This window comes from Theropithecus gelada, chromosome 5 (genome assembly GCF_003255815.1).
Source record: "Theropithecus gelada isolate Dixy chromosome 5, Tgel_1.0, whole genome shotgun sequence".
Taxonomy (NCBI): Eukaryota; Metazoa; Chordata; class Mammalia; order Primates; family Cercopithecidae; genus Theropithecus; species Theropithecus gelada.
The window spans coordinates 181,327,558-181,349,435 of record NC_037672.1 but is presented as its reverse complement, the minus strand read 5'-3'; the positions used below and the strand labels follow the sequence as shown (position 1 = coordinate 181,349,435).

Here is a 21,878-nt window from a genome sequence, read left to right as displayed (position 1 = left end):
CTTCTCACCCCCAGGTACACCAGGACGATTGGTCACTGGAGGTATAGCCTGGAGTGAAAAGGTTTCCTCATACTGCCTGACCAGCAATACTGTGTTTCCAGAAATTTCTTCCTCTGTATCTAATGTTTTCTCTCTCTTTCTTAATCTTTATCTCTTTTGTTAGGAAAGCATCAACCAGGAGTAGATAAACCTGATCCCAAAACATGGAAGGCGAATTTCAGATGTGCCATGAATTCCTTGCCTGATATTGAAGAAGTCAAGGATAAAAGCATAAAGAAAGGAAACAATGCCTTCAGGGTCTACCGAATGCTGCCCCTATCGGAGCGGCCTTCTAAGAAAGGTAAAGGCATTTACAGACTAAAACAAGACCACTCAATTTATGTCATCGTGCCTTCGTGACCTCTCCATTTCTACATCTGCAGTCACTTCGCAGGTAGAATAGCCTGTTCATGCTGTGGGGGATCATTCCGCCCCTACCTGGCTTGGAAACAAGACTCTCAATTCACCAAAGGCAGTAAAAGATACATGTGGAATTTTGATCATGTACAGAGTAAAGCAACAAGTTCATTGAGAGTTTCAGAAAGAATTTAATTTGAGGGAAATGTTTCTCTGGAGGCCCTTCATGAATTAATACAAAACTACATTTTTGTTGCCACAGGAAAGAAACCAAAGACAGAAAAAGAAGACAAAGTTAAGCACATCAAGGTAATCTTGGGTGTTTCAGAGAGAAAGCCAAAGTTGGGTTCCTATTAATGACTCATACTCTGCCTCGTAAAGACGAGTCACAGGACCTCTGCGGAGTGTGTCATCTTTCTTCCTTTGCTTGTGTCTTCTGTGCTTTACATGTTTGCTCTTCGGCATGTATCCACTTGCAGACATAGGTACACAGGGCCCTGCCTCATCCCGTTTCCCTGGGAAATTTATGAATGAAGTCACAGATTCTCACTGTGCTCGGCAGGCTGAGGCCTCCATCTGGCCACCACGGCCGTTGCCAGCGGTCATTCTGTGCCAGCTAAGCTCCACAACAGCTTGTGGCTCATACTATTAAGCATATTTTCAGGCTATTAAATATACTTTAGTGTGTATTGAATGTTCTCTACCTCTATAAAATGTATGAACTGTATGTTACAGACATCCGTCACGGGCCCTTCGGTGGGGGGTACAGTGGTTAGCTTCAGCACTCCATCAGCACAGCTCTCAATGACTGCCTTCTGCCCCCTGCATCTCTCGCACCCCACAAGGGTTTCCCGTGGGATGCGCGTGTGTGTGTGAGTTCTCACGAGGCTGTGTGGTCTGAAGTCCCCTGCAGTCTGAGGATCTCTGTGCACAGATGAGGTGGCCCTTGTTAAACAGTGAGAGAAGAGCCGAATATGCCCCGCAAAACTGGGGACAAACCTCAGTGGCTGAGCAGAGAGCAGACACTGCAGCCACAGACCCAGGGATCTCAGAGAGATTGTCTAGCTCGCTGGCCTCCGTTTGCAGATGAAGAAATTTAGGCAGCGTATTTCTGCACTGATACTTTCAGTTTCACTTTCACTATTTTTTATTTTTAACTAAATTTAAATATTGCACTGTATTAAAGGCCTGATTGTGCTTTAACTTTTCATTGTGGAAAGATTTTATGCACATAGAAAGGAGACAAATGAGTAAAATTTACTCCATAGGCCATCATTCAGATTAATTTTAACCTTAATCAGCTCCCGGCCAGTTTTGCTTCATCAATAGCTCTTCCCATTTCCTGACTTGTAACATGAAATTGCAGCCCTTCAACCATTTTTGACTTACAAAAATAATTTGTGTATTTATTTATTTATTTTCTTTTTTAATTGAGACAGAGTTTTACTCTGTTGGCACAGGCTGGAGTGCAGCGGTGCGATCTTGGTTCACTGCAACCTCTGCCTCCCGGGTTCAAGCGATTCTCCTGCCTCAGCCTCCCGAGTAGCTGGGACTACAAACGCACGCCACCACGCCTGGCTAGTTTTTGTATTTTTAGTAGAGATGGGGTTTCACCATGTTGGCCAGGCTGGTCTTGAACCTCTGACCTTAAATGATTCTCCCACCTCAGCCTCCCAAAGTGTTGGGACTACAGGTGGGAGCCACAGCACTCGGCCCAAAAACAATTCTTTGTAGTTCAGCTTAATATAATGTTTGAAGAAAATCCCAAATCTCATAGCATTTCTTCCATAATAGTTCGGTATATATATTTAAAAGATAAGTGCTCTGTAAAAATACCATGATGTCATTATTGTACCTGAAATAGTGCACGGTAATTTCTCAATATCAGTGAATATCCAGCCAGTGTTCAGTTTCAGTTGTTTCATACATGTTATAATTTTCATGTGGTTTGTTTACTTAAGACCCATATACAATTCACATGCGGTTTTTGAATGTCTTTTAAGTATTTTTTAAGTGTATATGTTTCTCCTATATTACCTCTTAAAAAATATATATATATATTTTTACAATTGAACAAACCTAGTTGTTAGCCATATCATTTCTCACAGTTCTTTTTTTTTTTTGAGACAAGGTCTTACTCTGTCACCCAGGCTGGAGTGCAGTGACGCGATCATGGTTCACTGCAGCCCCAACATCCCGGGCTCAGGTGATCCTCTCGCCTCAGCCTCGCTCTAGTAGTCGGGTCTACAGGTGTGTGCCAGTAAGCATGGATAATTAAAAAAAATTTTTTTATAGAGGTGAGGTCTCACTCTGTTGCCCAGGCTGGTCTCAAACTCCTGGCCTCAAGTGATCCTCTTGCCTTGGCTTCCCAAAATGTTGGAATTACAAGTGTGAGCCTGGCCGAGTTAGTATTTTTAAGGCCTACATTTTGATTCATGTTATTTAGTCAGAAAAGTATACCTTTCTCACCAATGTGTGAGAATTTGCTACAATTTCAAGTGTGACTGAATCGTATTTACTACTGTTTTCCCATCATCTAGCTCGGTGTCTGGCCCAGAACAGACCACTAATATGTATTTGATAACTGAATAGATGCATCAGCGTTTGTTGACTAAATAGATGCATAAATAAGTAGGATATGTGGGGTGGGAGTGAGGGGTTTTCCATTAGGATGCAGATTTAATTTCCGAATCACAGTTAATGAAGAAATAAGAATGGAGTAACATATGTTGCCTTTTCAGCACACATTGCTCACATGCATCCACTGTATTCCATCGAACGCCAGATGCCAATGATGCTAAGATGCACTGTTATTTTGTGTATCTCTTAGAAAAATTGCTTCCAGGCCGGGCGCGGTGGCTCAAGCCTGTAATCCCAGCACTTTGGGAGGCCGAGACGGGCGGATCACGAGGTCAGGAGATCGAGGCCATCCTGGCTAACCCGGTGAAACCCCGTCTCTACTAAAAAATACAAAAAACTAGCCGGGCGAGGTGGTGGGCGCCTGTAGTCCCAGCTACTCGGGAGGCTGAGGCAGGAGAATGGCGTAAACCCGGGAAGCGGAGCTTGCAGTGAGCTGAGATCCGGCCACTGCACTCCAGCCTGGGCGACAGAGCGAGACTCCGTCTCAAAAAAAAAACAAAAAAACAAAAAAACAAAAAAAAACAAAAAAAGAAAAATTGCTTCCAATGAAACCAGGACACATACTGGATTGAAAGGCACGTCCTCTTTCAGGGATGTGGCAATGCGAGGAAATGTCCGTCTTAGTAGTTCCTGCCACGTGGTGGTCCCGTTCGTCCGGGATCTCTGCAGCCACATCAGCACCAGCAGTGTCTTCACATGGCCCTAAAATGAGCAAGTTGTGGAAGGCACAGTCCTAGGTGGGCTTGACCATCCTGGCCCAGGGAAGTAAGTGAGAGATCCCCTTACGTGCAGCCATGTGGGTCAAGAGCCACCTTAGCCAAGTGTGTTTCATGAAATCCTTGTGCCATGAGGATAGGATTGAAACCTGAAACTTTTGTTTTGAAAGGACCTGATTCCTTCAGCAGAAGGCAGGTGATTCATTAGGCCTACACACAGCCTAACTTCGGAATTTCGATCTACTTGCATTGTGCTGTACAGTAAAGCAGGGAAGCTCGGAAGAGGCCAGTGGGCTTCCCGAGTTCTGTGCTTCCTGGCTGTTCAAGCCATCGTGTGGACTCTGTCTCTGTAGACTGTTTGAAAAGTGAACTCCCCAGGGCGTCTGGAATTGGAAAGTCAGAGGACAATTACTAGCTATTAATATATTACCTTTTAATTGTATATCAAAACACCCAGGGACTGAGTTAATATACCCTGTGCAAATATACTAAACCTACTTAGTCTATCCAAATATGTAACCGGATACACTAAGCAGGTTTCTTCTACTGAGGAAATTTGTCTTTCATGTGGTAACTAGGTATGAAAATTTGCTGTTGAAGCAAGCTCTTCCCAATCTTCAGTTCAAGTTGAAGTTTTAATTAGCAAACAGTGTTTACAACATGTAGGCCAAGTGTTAGAATTTTCTTGGGGTCACTCGTGATTCATCTCCATGCTGTATGTCCCCCAACAAATAGTCTCCCCGAGACTGGGAGACCCAAGGCCCAGTAGCCATGTGGTATGTGCAGAAATGGCCTCAGCATCCTCTGACATTTCCTTTTGTGAGCATATCCCTGCATGCTCAGTGAGCCATGTTTTCCTTGAGCTAAGCCCCACCTGTGCGGCAGTAACTGGATATCTAAGGAAGTGAAAACAAGAAAAACAGCTGGGTACAGTGGTACATGCCTGTAGTCCCAGCTGCTCAGGAGGCTGAGGTGTAGGAGGATGGCTTGAGCCCAGGAGTTCGAGGCTGCAGTGAACCATGATTGCACCACTGCACTCCAGCCTGGGCAACAGAGCAGGACCCCTTCCCCACCTCAAAAAAGAAAGAAAAACAATAGTGAGGAATCCTGGATGCTACATCATCAGTGCATACATATGTTTCAGAAAATACCATGGAATGGTTTGCTCTGTGAGACTTCACACAAGGCCAAGAACAATAAGGATAGAAGTAGTTAAAACAGAGGGGTGCTCGTTGATATTTTTCAGCGGATTCCAAGTTCCCAGCTATGATTATTGTCTCATTGAGTTCTCCCTGTGATGGACAGGTCGTTTCCCTTGTAGACATTTAGGAAATGGATGCACAGAGAAGCTGATTCATTTTCCCAAGGCTGCATTGCTTTACAGAGCTGAGATTTGAATCCAGGTTTGTCCACCGGGTGCCTTGTAGCCTTTGGGGCCTAAACCAGGCCTTAAGGGGTGGACAGGGTCAAACCATGGTCCTTCCCCCACACTAGGGGCATCAGGAATGAAGGCCTGGAGATTAGAGTTGGTTTGTCTTTCCTGGATGAGACAGGAAACTGGCTTAATTAGAGCAGAAGTTTGTGCGAGGGGACAATGGGAAATACAGGCGTGTAGGTGAGGCGAATAGAAATGGGTACTTCCGGCCGGGCGCGGTGGCTCAAGCCTGTAATCCCAGCACTTTGGGAGGCCGAGACGGGCGGATCACGAGGTCAGGGGATCGAGGCCATCCTGGCTAACACGGCGAAACCCCGTCTCTACTAAGAAATACAAAAAACTAGCCGGGCGAGATGGCGGGCGCCTGTAGTCCCAGCTACTCGGGAGGCTGAGGCCGGAGAATGGCGTGAACCCGGGAGGCGGAGCTTGCAGTGAGCTGAGATCCGGCCACTGCACTCCAGCCTGGGCGACAGAGCGAGACTCCGTCTCAAATAAATAAAATAAAAAAAAATAAAAAAAAAAAAGAAATGGGTACTTCCTGCTTCGGAGGGTTGTTTGCGGCTGAAACATACGTACCTTGAAACTGCAAAGTGCTTCCAGATCAAAGTGTTAGTGTAATGAAGGAGACAGAATTGGGAAGGGCTGCCAAAGTCGCTTGGAAAAGATTAGGCAGGGTCTGTATTCGTTCTGAGCGCAGACCTATGGGTGGAAGTTACAGAAAAGCAGATAGGGGTTCGGCTGCTCTTTCTCGTAGAGTTGTTGGCTCTAACAGTGGCATGAGCTGGATTAAAACACGGCACACTCCCTGGCAGGGCTGCTACTGGGGTGATCCCTTCACTGGTTGGAAGAGGTCTTCAGTTTTTAAATTGTAATCAAATGAAAACACACGCCAGCAACTCACTTGAAAAACAGATAAGATGAGAGATGCCCTGGGTGAAGCGGGTTATCAGGCTTATTCTGCCTGCCCGGGATCCTCCCTTCCCATGTGGTGGCTCAGAACGGGACCTCCGAGCCCAATTTGAAAAGCTTGAGGGACAGTTTTATGGGATGAGACGCAGTTGAACTCCCTGGAGCACACTTAGAGCAGGAGGGAACTGGTGTGTAAGGGAGGCCTTTCTCACCGGGATGGGAAGGAGTGGGGGCGGAGACACTGCTGTGGAAAGGCAGTAGCTGGTGCTACTGGCATGGAGGGAGGAGACGCTTCTCCAGAAAGTGGAAGAGGCTACAGAGGATGCAGATAAGAGTGGCCTAAAGAGGAGGCCCCTGCGTCTTGCACCCTCAGAAGGGAGTGTTGGGAATGGAGGTCGTTTTGTGGAGAGGGTGTTTCGCTTTGGACATGCTGCCTTTGAAGTGACAGAGAGCCCTGAAAGTAAATGCCAGCTAGAAAGTTGGAGAGCGTAGCACTTGAGTGAGTGCCCAATGGGCAGATGTGTGGTCATTTACTTGAGAATGGCGTTGGTATCTTTGGACACTGATGGCTTCTCCAAGAGAGAAGCTCTGTGAGATGCAGACAAAGGCCTGCAGAGAAGAGGCAGAGAAAAGCGAGCTAAGGAAAAAAGTCAAGAGGGAAGCTGCAGTGAGAGAAGGGAGGAAGAGAATGACGATGGCCTCATTCTAAGGAAGGAGTGGAAGGAAGGTGGTTCTGGGACCGGGCAGGAGGCCCCAGCCTGTCTTACGAGAGCTTCTGTTCTCAGTGGCGTTGCAGCCTCTGTGCTGGGTGCGTGCACTCGCCAGGGTCTAGTTCCCTGACCTACTTGTGAAGTCTAGCTCTCAGCCTACGTGTTCTGTTAGCAGAGACCTAGAGATGCCCTTAAATTTGATGTTCTTAAATCTGGCTTCAAAGAGACTGGCTTTGCACAGATGAATTAGAGCATTTTGGAAGGTGGGAGGTGGGCTGGAGGCCCATTAAACAGGGCTTCAGGGACAAGGGGCATTAGCACAGGGTTGAGACAGCATAGGCTTGGAGCAGAGGGGAGTCCCTCTGCTGTCCTCTAACTCTGGTCCATCCCCAAGCCCATTCAGCTTGTGTAGCTTCAAGACCAGCTAAAGGTGTATTATTTTACAGGTCTAAAGAAGCGTGCTCCTGCCCCTGAACTCTCTCTTGTGCCAGTTTGCTTCTGCTTAAAATCCCTTAAACCATAGACCAAACCTTGGATTCTGTAATTACAGCAAAGGTTCTTGAGCGTCAGTGTTTGGCAGAGTTCATGCCCCCGTGTAGACCAAACCTTGGATTCTATAGTTAGAGCAAAGGTTTTGAACATAAATGTTTGGCGGTGTTTATGCACCGTGGAGGAGTCTGGACCCAAGCAGGGTCTTTTATTTCTTTTTTTATTTTTTATTTTTTTTAATCTTTGGAGTAAGTTGAGAAAATTAAAAGTCAAGAAAGCTATGGGTTACTTGAGTTACAGAAGAGCCTCTATCTAAAGTGAGAAAGGGAGCAGAAAGAGGAGACATGAATCCTGGCCAGGATTCACCGGGCCAGGTTATGGTGCAGCAAAGCAGGAGGCAGTTGAGCCAGGGCAGGAGTGGGGCATCGGGGGTGCAGGAGAGGCTGCGGGTGAAGGCTGTTCAGGGGCTGCAGGATCTCTATGTTCATTTTACATACAGAACTCCACACCCCTTTTCTTCGTGTGAGATCCTTGGATTTTTAATATAGCTTAGATTTAGATGTTTCTACTTCCAATCATGTCAAAAATGTTGACCCTGTTTCGTGAAGATCCTTCTCTCCTGGGCCTGTTCTGCACTCTGGATGGAGGCGTTTCAGGAGGTGCTGGCTCCATTTGACTGTGCCATTGACTGTACTGTCCATCCAGAGTGACAGTATCAGTGAGATGATAGCTATGAAATGACGGTTTCTTTTGAAGTGGGGTGAAGGGAGTAACACAGTGTTTGGAATAGTCTCTCCCAGCCTCCATCGGTGGAATAGATGATGCCATTATAGAAGTGGTCAGTGCAGGATACAGGGTAAGAATGGAGAGAGTAGAAGTGCAGTGGTTCATGCCTATCATCCCAGCACTTTGGGAGGCCGAGGCTGGCAGATCACCTAAGGTCAGGAATTCGAGACCAGCCTGGCCAACGTGGTGAAACCCCATCTCTACTAAAAATACAAAAAAATTAGCCAGACATGGTGGCAGGCAACTGTAATCCCAGCTGCTTGGGAGGCTGAGGCAGGAGAATCTCTTGAACCCGGGAGGTGGAGGTTGCAGTGAGCCATGATCGCGCCATTGCACTCCAGCCCAGGTGACAGTGTGACTCCCGTCTCAAAAAAAAGAAAAAAAGAAAAAAGTATGGAGAGAGTAGAACAGTGTTCAAAAGAGTGTCTCAGTCTCCACTGGAATTAGGGCAGGCTACAAGGGCTTCTTAAGACAGAAAGCTCCTGGAATGGAACCATATTTCGTGACCAAGGACAGAGTTCAGTTCCGGTGTCTCCGCAGGCTAAAAGTAGCATGATCTTGGAAAATTAATTTAGACTCTGAGTCATCGTTTTCTCAAGTGATAAAAGTATCACTTGTCACTAATTAAACTGTAGATCATGTGTAACATTTAGAGGTCTTCAATGGAGAAATCAGAATTAATTTAGCTTTTTAAATATATGCAAGCCTGACTGCCTCATTAGTTTTATAAGAAACCTAGAAACAGAATGAATAAAAAAATAAGGTCAGACAGCAAAGGAAACCCATACAAATGAGCAATTCTCTCGTCACTTCTTCAGAGGCCTGTGCTTAGTTCTTTTAGAGGGAGTTGAAGAAATGGAGGTGGAAGAGTGAAAGGTGGGGCATGACTTGGGGGAGGGAAACTGACCAGGGTCATTGAGGACGCCATTGAGAAAGGAGGCTGCCGTCGGAGAAGTGGAGAATTGCAGCAGTGTCAGTCCAGGTGGCCATGGAGGGACAGCACCGTCCATCAGAGGTCAGAATATGGGGCCGGGGGAAGGGATTTGAGAAAAGGCCATTGGATTTGGGAGAGCAGAGTTTTGTTGGTGACCTTTGGTAATGGTGAGTACTTATTTACTAATAAGTGCCATGTACATGGTTAGCTCATTTAATCTTCACCTTATCCCTATGACGTGGGTCCTATTATTGTCCTCAGTTTACAACTGTCCGCGGTGCCCTAGGGTGGCTTACAGAGGTTCAATAAGGAGCCGCAGCTAGTGAGGAGGGAAGGTGCCAGACTTTGCCCCAGGCCCTTCTGATTCCAAAGCCTGAGCTCTCAAGACCCGCTGGGAGCTTGATTCTGGAGGTGGAGGGGAAGCGAGACCACAGGAACTAATGGGGGCCCAGGTGGAGAGGCCAAGTCCGGAAAGGCAGACGGGGGATCGGAAGTTTGGCTGTGAAGGAAGGGAAAACCTGCTGACTCACCCACGTCACAGGCAAGTTTTTTTTTTTTTTTTTTTTTTTTTTTTTTTCCAGAAAGGGCAGGCTTTTTTTTTCCCTTAAGAATCAGGCTCTCAGCCGGGCGCGGTGGCTCACGCCTGTAATCCCAGCACTTTGGGAGGCCGAGACGGGTGGATCATGAGGTCAGAAGATCGAGACCATCCTGGCGAACACGGTGAAACCCCGTCTCTACTAAAAAATACAAAAAAAAAACTAGCCGGGCGAGATGGCGGGCGCCTGTAGTCCCAGTTACTTGGGAGGCTGAGGCAGGAGAATGGCGTAAACCCGGGAGGCGGAGCTTGCAGTGAGCTGAGATCCGGCCACTGCACTCCAGCCCAGGCGACAGAGCGAGACTCCGTCTCAAAAAAAAAAAAAAAGAATCAGGCTCTCACTCTGTCACCCAGGCTGGAGTGCAGTGACATAATCAAAGCTCACTGCATCCTCGAACTCCTGGACTTAAGAGATCCTCCCAACACGGTAGTTTCCCAAGTATCCGGGACAAGAGGCATGCACCACCACACCCAGCCAATGTTTTTATTTTTTGTAGAGACAGGGTCTTGCTATGTTGCCCTGGCTGGTCTCCAACTCCTGGGCTGAAACGATCCTCCAGCCTCAGCCTCCCAAAGTGCTGAGATTCCAGGGTGAGCCACTGTGCTTGACCCAAGAAAGGGCAGACTTCTTATTTAGAACTTGTAAGAGAAGAGATGCAAGATGCTGGGGGAGAAAGGAGTAAAAATCGTGCCCGGTAGGGATGGATGTTCTGGGCCTGCCCTTACGTTGGACCTTCGGGACATCTGGTAAAGCAGGCAGTGTATCGTTTATTTAAAAACCGAGCTATACAGTGGAGCGATGCCTTTGAAGTCATGTTATTGAGGTGGGAGTTTGCCAGGTGGGATTATGAAGGAGGAGGTTATTTCCCCTCCTTCCGTTAGTGACTTTTTGAGGATTTTGGGGGGATTGATTCCAGCTAGTGTATAAATAAACTGATGAGAACACCCACCATGTTTCAGAGCCGACCACTGTTGACTTTTCCAAACGCAGTCACATCTACTTGCATGAGCCTCTGCTTCCAGTCCTGTGTTCCTTCTGCTCTCCACCCTCTTCTTCCGCTTTGGATTCCTTGGGTGTTGTCCTGTGTGGCTTTTGTCTGACTTGATTGCTATCGTAGCAGCAGAGGCAAGCTTACCTTGAGAGCTGAACGGCAACAGGCACCTCAGGGCTGGCTTTTGCAGAGCTGTTTAGTACAAGGGAATGGAGGGTTCTGGTGCACTTGAAAAAAGCATACATTCAGAGCTCCAATAAGGGGAAGGAATTTGTTCTCATCATTTCATTAGTGTGTGCGTGCAGAATTCTTGGGCTGGATGGGATATTCAGCCACCTGAAGGGCAGTTATGTAAAGCCCATGGTGTGGGGTGGCCTGGCTGGGCTCAGGCCAGGGTACGGCCCCTGTGATCAGCCAACCATCCAGTGCAGGGCCTCAGGTGGCCGGAGGCCATGGCAAAACTTACCTGCAGAGAATTCATCTACAACTTCCCCTAGGCTCCTGTTCTTGGGCCAGTCATTGGGGCAGAGCTTTTCCTAAGAAATAACTGTGAAAGAGGTGGCATGATTCCCCCCTTAGGAGAAAGCCAGGCATTGATTCTTCTGAGCACTCCCTCAGAGGAGGAGAATGTGGAATCCACACAGTGCGGCATTTTACAGAGACAGTGATGCAGCTCTGCGCAGCCCCAAAGCTATTGTCTGCAGGTGGAAGCACTTCCTAAAGGCAAGCCAGATGGGCCGGTACCGTTTCCTTGAAGGAAAATGGAAGGAGCTGAATACCCAGCAGTGTACCCTGTGCAGAAATGTGCTTTAAAACAGGCCAGCTTAAAGAAGCAGGGAATGAATGTATTCGGCAGCTGAACATGAATGACCCTAGCATTAAAGAAAGTAGGCCGAGGGTAGAATTTCAGCTAAGAGAAGGGAGGGGAAAGGAAGTGTTCTCAATTCTTTTTTCTTTTCTTCTTCCTAGCAAGAACCAGTTGAGTCATCTCTGGGGCTTAGTAATGGAGTAAGTGATCTTTCTCCTGAGTTTGCGGTCCTGACTTCAACTATAAAAAATGAAGTGGATAGTACGGTGAACATCATAGGTAAACTGTTTTGACATCTCATTTTTTATACATACGAGCAGCCCCCTGGGGCCTAAAATTTGTAAAACAGTGAACTTCAAATAACATAGTCAGTGGGAGGAGGTCTTGGAATCATCTCAGAATGCAAGTTCCAGCCCCCGGATTTCAAGGCTGAGAAACGAAGGCTTTTGAGGATCAGATAAAGGAACTGAGACGGGTCAGTCTCCGTGGAAGAAGGCTGGGGTGACCTCCCAGGAGAAATGTTTGTTTCCCGGCGGCTCGTGGCTAGCGATCCCAGTCTTTCACTATTTGGTTCACATGGACAAAAGAGTATTTCTTTAACTCGGGAACCAAGGAGAGGGAAGACGGTCCTCACGAGTCCTCTCAGCAGCTGCTTCCTGGCAGACAGAGAAACTGAGGCACAGAGACGTGTTGCCAAAGGGCCCACTCTGGTTCAGCAGATGTTTCTGAGCACCGTCTGTATATCAGACTCAGTACTAGGAGCAGGAAATAGATGGAGGAGGCATGGAGGGACGCGGATAGTAAACAAAGACACCCACAGATAACTGCAGTGTTACCATGTGTGGTAGATACTGCAAAAGAAAAGAAAGGAGAGGGAAAAACCAAGGCACCAAATTTAGATTGGAGGTCTCAGAGGAGCAGTGTTTTCCCTGCTTCGTGACAGTTGAACAACTTCCAGATGTAGCTAGCTGTGCCCACCCCCGAGGAGGGCAGGGTCTTTACAATGAAGACATGTCTTCTGATGTTCCTTCTCTCCCGTGTGGCCAAAGGCACAGGTGTGGTGCCCAAAAGACCTCAGCCTGCTTTCCCTTTAAGGGGAAGGAGAAGAAAAAACTCCTTTTTATTTTTACTTTCTTTTAGCATTGAATTTTTGTTGTGTGTGTGGCGACTTCTGTTTTTAGGAAACGGAAGAAGCCAGCAGCATACTGGATTGTCCTGACAGGCCTCCGCTGGCCTCTTGCCGAGGTTAGCAGTGCTTTTTTGTATTGAAACCATCTCCGGGGCAGTGTAAAAAGTTTGCAGGTGCGGACATTCTGTCCGACCGGCCTAGGCAGTGCTCTGTAACCCTGTTGTGTTTCTCGATAAAACACAGCCCCACCCTTTAATAAAGCAAAGATTGCTATGAAACCAGAGAGTCTGTTCATTACTCTGGAGTCAATAGAGCAGTCTGTAGGGACTAGACATATGGCAATTAGGAAGTCATGGAGTTGGGATTTTTGTCTTAATTTTGGCTACCCAAAGTGCCCCCATAGGATATTCTTTTTTTGGTAATTGTTTCCAAGTTTGCCTGTCGTTATCTACAGTAAAACTCAAGCAGCTTTTTAAGGCAGGCCTGCAAACCCAAGTATCAACATGGGCTCCCGAAGGCGCAGGAGAGCAGATCCACAGCTTACTGGCCAGTGTTAGGGTCCCTGTGAGGGCCACCCAGTTGAACTCAAGGTTGGCAGACTCTGGCCCCAGCACTTGCCATGGTTTCAGGATGGCCAGAGGTGACACAGGGCTGTGGCACTGGGTCTTCATCTCTTCCCATATCCTTTGTTTCCCCTTATTTTTGCCATGTTTTATTATGCTTCAGATAGAAATTTTATTTATAAGATAAAAAGTAGCTCTGGGGCCGGGCACAGTGGCTCACGCCTGTAATCCCAGCACTTTGGGAGGCCGAGGTGGGTGGTTCACGAGGTCAGCAGATCAAGACCATCCTGGTCAACATGGTGAAACCCTGTCTCTACTAAATATATAAAAATTAACTGGACATGGTGGCAGGTGCCTGTAGTCCCAGCTACTCAGGAGGCTGAGGTAGGAGAATCGCTTGAACCCAGGAGGTGGAGGTTGCACTGAGCCGAGATGGCACCACTGCACTCCAGCCTGGGTGATAGAGGGAGACTGCCAAAAAAAACAAAGATTAGGCCGGGCGCGGTGGCTCAAGCCTGTAATCCCAGCACTTTGGGAGGCCGAGACGGGCGGATCACGAGGTCAGGAGATCGAGACTATCCTGGCTAACACGGTGAAACCCCGTCTCTACTAAAAAATACAAAAAACTAGCCGGGCGAGGTGGCGGCGCCTATAGTCCCAGCTACTCGGGAGGCTGAGGCCGGAGAATGGCGTGAAGCCGGGAGGCGGAGCTTGCAGTGAGCTGAGATCCGGCCACTGCACTCCAGCCTGGGCGACAGAGCGAGACTCCGTCTCAAAAAAAAAAAAAAAAAAAAACCAAAGATTAAAAAGTAACTCGGGGCGAGTCTTTAGATGGAGGCACCCCCTCTACGGACCACCTGTGCTGTCAGCCGCGCCCATGCCTTCGTCCTGGAAAGCTGAGTTGTTCGCCCCTTAGGAGAAGGGGCCTGAGACAAGGCATTCGATTTTATCCACACCCCAGAACGCTCTTGGCAAGACGAAACACCATATGAGATGTGAACCCTCACATTGCAATATGCCCAGACACAGAACCCACAACAACATGCTTTATTCTTGGCTGTATTGGACCTGGAGCGCCTGGGCACTGAGGTGAGACTGTGGGGCCGCTCCTCAGTCACCAGGTGCCAACCGAGAGACCCGGGCAGTGGAGTTGGGCTGCTGTGTTTTCAGCCTTAAGAAGTCTTTATTTACTCAAGAAAGCTGTCATCTTTTTGTGATGCTATATATTGTTTTCTTCTTCCTTCTCTCCCTGGCTGCCACCACCTCGTTTATAATTAACTGTCACCTCCTCCTGTCTTCCCTCACCGTACTTCTCAAGTCCATCCCTTCTGTTGCGGACACTGTGTGTGGGCCTGCCTTGGCTGTCAGCTGGGCTCTGCTTCCATTCTGCCCCCCATTTATTCTTCTCACAGAATAAAGAATGCCAGTGTCATCATGTCACCACTGACCCCAAGAGAAGGAGTTGAGTTCCCCCAGGTCCCCGCGGTCTGGCATAACCTGGGCCCTGCCCACCGCTTTCATACCTGTCTTTGAACTTGAATTACTCTGAACAAGTTCAGCTCCCTGTGGCTGCTCATGGAGACAGTGAGGTTGGTGGTGGGCCCCTTTCTGGTGGAGCAGCTGCAAAGGCTTTGTCCACAGGGCACAGTGAGGAGTGGACATGTGGCAGTTCCAACAGGAGGTGTAGCTCTAGCCCAACACGTCTCACCCACACTTCTGCTCCCTTTGAGACATTGACCCTTGAGACATTGGTTACCTCTACTGAGTTTTTTTTTTTTTTTTTGAGACTGAGTTTCACTCTGTTGTCCAAGCTGGAGTGCAGTGGCGCGATCTGGGCTCACTGCAACCTCCGCCTCCCGGGTTCAGGCGATTCCCCTGCCTCAGCCTCCCAGGTGGCTGGGATTACAGGGATGTGCCACCATGCCTGGGTAATTTTTTTTGTATTTAGTAGAGACAGAGTTTCACCATGTTGATCAGGCTCGTCTCAAACTGCTGACCTCAAATGATCCACCTGCCTCGGCCTTCCAAAGCGCTGGGATTACAGGTGTGAGCCACCGCGCCTGGCCTCTACTGAGTTTTTACTGGGATACATCCTGTGCTTCCCTTCGTGTAGTAGCCTGAGATGCTGTTTTCTCACGGGGTGCAGGGTGCACGGTGCCCTGTCCTACTGTTGCCTACTACTGCACTCTGTCACCCTGGTGAGGTGTGTGCAGCCTGTAGTCAGGGACAGCATGGCCCAGGCACCTACAGATCCCTGTCTCTGAATCACCGACCCCACAGTGACTGTCTCTCCCACCATGGCTCTCGAGTGCCTAAATCAAATCATGGCTGTATTTTATACTGAAAGAGCACGAGATTGGAAGTCAAAAGATGTGGGTTCTAGACCTGCTTCTGAAGTTTTTTATTTACCATGTGATTTTGGGCAAACTCCTTAATCTTTTGAAATTCAATGTCTAGATAGATTGGAAATAATATATAATTATTTATAAAATGGAAAAATTTAAAATTATATAGAAAATGGAAATAATCATACGGATCCGGCCCATCTCACAGAGTTACTGTGAGGATGAAGTGAAATGTACAGATACATCATTCTGGGACTAGACGGGGGTAAAATGATATGATTATGATATTACCAAAATCATATTAAAATATATTTGATTAAGAAAAGTAGCCTCCATCTGTGCTGTGTCATCAGGGCCGGTGTGAAGTTTAACTCCTGAAACCTTCAGAAGGGCGGGGGGAAGTTCCCTGCGTGAGGCCCTGCTGATGGCCTGATTTTATATGCCTGCTAATCAATTTCATTCTTGACTCTGCAGCTACCTGGGTGACCTTAGCAATCTACCTGACTTCTGGGTTTCAGCTTTTTTCAGCTGTAAAATGGTAGGACCAAACCCCCTCCAAGGACCCCTCTGTTTCTAATAATCTGCTTTTAAGCACTTTCTCTGAGGCGTGGGAGCAAGCTGCTTTCTCAGGTGGAGACCTACATTAAGTCAACAATGGCTAATAAAGTAAGAATGACCTTTTAAGGAATCAAACCGGTTCATCGGTCACCAGCCATAAATAATATTGTTATAATTCTCAGCAACTAGATTCAGTTAAAATTGCATTCCTGTGGGTGACTCTTTTCAGATGTGCTGACTTCAATAAACTGGAGAAACTTGGTGGATTTCTCCTTCTTCTAACTGAGAATTTCCCTAGCACACAACAGAGAACTGTTGAAAAGAAATGTCACTATTAGTTGTGAGCCTAAAGACTCACTAAGAGCCTAAAGGTGAGATTCAAAAGTTTTTTATCCTGAGAGGGGCTAAGAAAACAGTAGCTCAGTTCGGACTTCATTAACTCTCTCTGTTAGGGAGAGCATATTATAAAGAGTTGAAATTTGGAGTCAGGTAAGGCTAACATTGACTCCCGGTTCTGCTGCTGATTGGCTGTCTGACCTTGAATTAGTTATGTGGTTATGTCTCGTCCGGTTGTTTCAGCATGTCTGGAATGGGGATCACTATTGTGCCTTCCTCATGGTCTGTGAGGTCTTGGGAGGTGGTAGGTAGAGGCAAAGATAGGTGCTCAGAAAGTCAGGTTTTGTCATTATTATCAGTCAGGACACTCTTGAGTACCCAGAGGAGTGCCACTTCTGACTCTATTTGCTGTAGCAGGTAAGTTTGTTATTCATGTGTCTTTTCAGCTGTCAGGAGTCAGTGTTGCTGTGAGCGGTTCAGGGAAATCAGTTCACATGGCAGGAGACAGAGAGAGAGACACAGATAGAGACTGGTTAGTGATAGTGTTGATGCTCATCTAGAGAGCATTTCGATACTGGGGTTTCCCTGCTTCTCTCATGGGCTTTCACTCGGGAGCTGGAAAGTTTCTAAAGTACCCAGGATGTTTGGATGGAGAGAAGCCATTGTCCCTTACCAGGGCATCAAACAGCACACGCCTGTGGGGGAATTTGGCCTGAGAGATAACATCATTATATTAACTTGGTATCCAGATCCTAGCCCAGAAAACAAAGACTGACTTTTCTGTCCTGGTCACCCGCATTCAGGATACACCTAAAATCTGCGTGGACATGCTTATCTACTTTTTATCCCAGGTCATGTGTATTAAGTGAAATACGGTAAAAGTCACCCCTTTTAAGGCATACAGCCCTATAAATGTTGACAGATGCACTCAGTGATGTAACTACCACCATACTCAAGACAGAACATGGTCATCACCCCAACACGTTTCCTCCCTGGCCCCCAGCCCTTGCACCCGCAGCCGGCTGTCTTTATCACTTCCCAAAGGCTTCAAGAGTCCGCTTGCCAGAAGTCTTGACGTTTTCTAGAAAACATTAATCGTCACATCTCGTCATTGCAGATTGTCACAGTCTCCTGCAGGACTCGACTCTGGCTCCAGTCAGTGAGCCTCAGCCCATTCATGTGTCCATTCTCTGGCTCCAGTCAGTGAGCCTCGGCCCCTTCATGTGTCCATTTATTCAGGGGAGAGTCCCTGAGTGCCTCTCTGGTGGGAGTTGTGAGTGTGTGTCATGACTGGACACAGAAAGTTCATACTTTCATTGAGGAGAGATGCCATTGACCAGTTCAAAGTTCCATACGGGTATATAGAATTAACCAGCAACACAAGGCCGGAAGTCCAGAAGTGTCGCAAGGTCACGCCCCGTTGTAGTTTCGGCCGAGCGACGGGGACAGTGAGTGAGAGGCACCCAGGGGACAGAGGCTGGTCTGTGCTGGCCGGTCAGGAAGGGGCTCCAGAAGTCAGGGGCATGGTGCATGCTGCCTTTTGTTCAACCCCCACCCCTGTGCCCCTGCCTCACTGAAGTCTTTGATTCCTCAAACTAGAAAAAACACCCCACTTCTCCAGCTTCCATCGTGTGGCCCCTTCTTTTTCTTTTCTTTCTTTTCTGTGTTCACGGCCTTAAACTTACTCTCTAGATGGTTAGTCGCTGGCCTAGAGCCATGTTTATGAACTTCTTACAAACCGGATGCTTGACTGCATCGCTCTTCCGCTGCTCCTTCTAGCCCTGGGAGGCCAGGAGGTGCAAAGCAGGTGTTCCATAAATCTCTGTTAGTTGAATAACCGACTTGGATGTCATGGGGAAAAGCAGTGAGAGAAGGAATTCCTGGTTGGAACAAAGGGATCTGACTAGGGGGATACGTGAGCGGCTGCCATTGTTTGTAGTCCCAGCTAGCTTGCTGTCTTTCTATCAGGAGCAACATGCAAAAGAGAGATGAGTTTTGAAGTACTGGAAGTTTAAATGGCTTCGCCTTAAGTCACATTTATCTAAGGCCTTCATTGCCTTAGTATGCAAAGCATCACTGTGCCCTCCCTCCTCAAACTCACCCGTTTGGGTTCTACCTCCACCCACCAGCTGCTTCTTAGGACTTGGGCTAGGGCAGGACATTATCTTGTTTTCCTGCCATTTTATTTTACTTGGAGGGAAGAGGCAGAAGAAACTTGAGAGAGGTCAGTGTAGGTCAGCGTCAGTCTGTGTCTGGTGACCTGCATAATTGATGTCCTCACCCTCAAATAGGATAGTCCAAAGGATGAAATAAACAGGCTTGGGATCTGCCTGCCATATAGAGCCTGCCTGCCTTTTCTTTAATTTTGTCCCCCCCAGGAAAACCTAAACAGGATCCGGTTTCCTTCCGTTCTGTATGCTGTGGCTTTTGGACTCTTATCACAGCCCCAAATCCCCTTTCTGAGCCTCTTCTGTACCTTTCCTTTCTTTATTAAAGAACCTATGAATTGCCACTGCCCTCTAAAACCTTCCCTGCGTAGCAATCAGACAATGTGCTTATCACTCCACAGAAAGCAATTAAAACAGGAACCTGTTTATAAACAAGAATACTTCAGAAAATAAAATACTTGGAGTGATTAAAACAGGAGCCTCTCCATGACGCCTGGCATCTCAAGGAGACTGGAATGCATTCTAACCTGAATACTTCACCGATTGGTGAGAAAATGTCAGCAACATAGAGCACCGCATATACTCCAAGCTGTGTGAGTTTGGACAAGTCACTCTCCCTCTCTGTGCCTGAGTTTCTTCATCTATAACAGGGTAACGCTGCTTTCTCTGTCATCCTTATGGGATAAAATGTTAAAATAACATATACGAGGACCTTGGGAATTATTTCTTCACCTTTATTTATTGAAGCTAATTTTCAGGGACATTTCATCCAACTGACAGTGGTATAAGGTCAGTTTCATTTAAAATTAGGGCAGGACCTTAGGGATCTTCAAATTGAAATGGCAATGAAATATCATTACTTACCTACGAGAATGGCCAAAATAAATAAACAGTGACAACACGAAACGCTGCCGGGGCTATGGAGAAATCTCATCACTCAGACATTGCTGGTGGGAATGTAAAATGGCACGGTCACTCCGGGAAGCAGTTTGGCAATTTCTTGTAAAATTAAACATGAAATTACCATATGACTCAGCAATTGCATTCTTGGGCATTTATCCCAGAGAAGTGGAAACTTGATGTTCATACAAAACCTGAACACAAACATTCATAGCAGCTTTATTTGTAATAGTCAAAGGCTTGTATCAACTCAGACATCCTTCGGGGGAGAATAAACACACTGGTACGTCTATACCGTGGAATACTACTCGGCAATAGAAAAGGAACCAATGACTGACACGCACAACTTGGGTGACTCTGCAGTAAATTCTGCTGAGTAAAAGCCAGCCCCAAAAGGTTACTATATGAGTCCATTAATATAACATCCTTGAAATGAACAAATTAATGAAACGGGGAACAGATTAATAGTTGCCCAGGGGTCCTGGACAAAGAGATGGATGGGGAGGTACTGAAGGAAGGTGGCTATGGTTACAAAGAGTCACATGAGAGAGACTGGTGGTGATGGAACTGTTTGGTGTTTTGACAGTGGTGGTAGGTACATGAAACTTCATGTGTGATAAAACCACTTAGTCCTGGCGCAGGTACACACTCACGCAAAAGAGTGCAAGTAAAACTGAGGAAATCAGAACAAGATGGGTGGATTGTTATTAATGTCAATACTCTGGTTGCGATATTGTATTCTAGCTTTGCAGGATATAACCATTGGAAGAAAATGAGTAACAGGCACACAGGATCTCTCTGTATTATTTCTTACAACTGTATGTGAGTTTACAATGATCTCGAAATAAACAATATAATTTTAAAAATTGAGGCAGATTTCAGAGCTAGGGTTGTCAGATTCCGTCTTATCAGTGTTCCGGGAGCTGATGCTACTAATGTTTGCCAGAATTGGAGATCTGACTCTATTCCACTGTGCTGATATTTCAGCCAGTTGGACATGTTGCCTGCAGAGCAGGAAGGGAGCTGGGAGCGTAAGCAGAGCACCCCACAGCTAGATATGACACAATTGGGTGATTTTCATGGTCCTTCCTCTTTGGTAAGGTTTGATAATGTCTCCCTGGATCATAGAATCCAGAAAATAAGCACAGCACCTTCTTTTGGAGCAAGTGCAGGGAGCAGAAATCGGTCAGGTTCAAAATACTGTCATGTCTGGCCCTGGGGCTGGGGCTGGATGCTCCCTCTGGTCCTGTGGCGTTGGCTGTGACGGGGTTGAGTGTGGAGTTCTGCTGAGCTGGATAGGACATGGCTACGGTGCATGCCATTGGCAGGCATGCTGGAGACAGACCTGGGGAGCCAAGTGCTGGCCGGCTGCTCCCTGGGAGACACCACCCCAGAGCTACAGAGCTCAGGCTTGTTCTTCAGCCCCATGGCGGGGGACAGATGGTGATGGGAGCCTGGCAACCTGGCTCTTTTGGGGAAGACTTTCTTTCTTGAGAAAGTGTGCTAGAATTGTGAGGTCAGGAGACTTTGCATGATGGCTGTCTTTTCTTTGAAGTTGTAGGACAGTCCCATCTGGACAGCAACATTGAGGATCAAGAGATTGTCACCAATCCGCCGGACATTTGCCAAGTCGTAGAGGTGACCACGGAGAGCGATGAGCAGCCGGTCAGCATGAGCGAGCTCTACCCTCTGCAGATCTCCCCCGTGTCTTCCTATGCAGGTGAGCAACAGCGGGAGGCTCTGGGAGGCCTGGAAACCGGCTGCGCAGTGCTTTGGTCTAGGGTCACCCATCTCACCACCCCATGGAGCATCTCTCCTCTGTCCTAGGAGTTATTCTTCCTGGAGTTTTTCATACTTTAATTATCTTGATCAGCATCTTCTTGGACACTTTTGTTCTCAGGTAGAGGACAGGATCACAACATTTCTTTTACTCCGTTGGCCATAACATTTTTTTTTTTCTTTTTGAGACAGAGTCTCGCTGTGTCGCCTAGGCTGGAGTGCAGTGGGATGATCTCGGCTCACTGTAACCTCTGCCTCCCAGGTGCAAGCGATTCTCCTGCCTCAGCCTCCTGAGTAGCTGGGATTACAGGCACACACCACCACTCCAGCTAATTTTTGTATTTTTAGTAGAGCTGGGGTTTCACCATGTTGGCCAGGCTGGTCTCGAGCTCCTGACCTTAGGTGATCTGCCCGCCTCGGCCTCCCAAAGTGCTGGGATTACAGGCTTGAGCCACCGTGCCTGGCCTCCCATAACATTTTTCTGTATGGTTAACAGATAAGATTTCTTTAGGGCAGTGGTTCATCAGAGTCTAATTTGTTAGTCCAAGTTACTAGAAATTTGGCAGTGCTTTAATGGATTCTCAGTTTGAGCAGACTGGATAGGACCTTAGAGGTGATCTCTTCCTGTTCCTTCATTTCTGAAAGGGAAGGGACTTATTCGGGGTCCTACAGTCAGCACGTGTCTAGGCC

General features: G+C 47.3%; 1 protein-coding gene across 3 annotated transcripts in view; it reads left to right on the top strand.

Annotated features, from left to right (window-relative positions):
- IRF2 (interferon regulatory factor 2) overlaps positions 1-21,878 on the top strand; it is an 87,884-nt gene that overhangs the window by 55,900 nt on the left and 10,106 nt on the right. For 2 of the 3 annotated variants that reach the window (XM_025386244.1, XM_025386245.1), the window contains 4 exons: positions 164-340; positions 659-705; positions 11,572-11,689; positions 20,965-21,129. In XM_025386244.1, coding sequence (XP_025242029.1) covers positions 164-340; positions 659-705; positions 11,572-11,689; positions 20,965-21,129 — 507 coding nt within the window. The remainder of the gene's footprint in view (positions 1-163; positions 341-658; positions 706-11,571; positions 11,690-20,964; positions 21,130-21,878) is intronic. The other variant, XM_025386247.1, reaches the window with a different exon arrangement.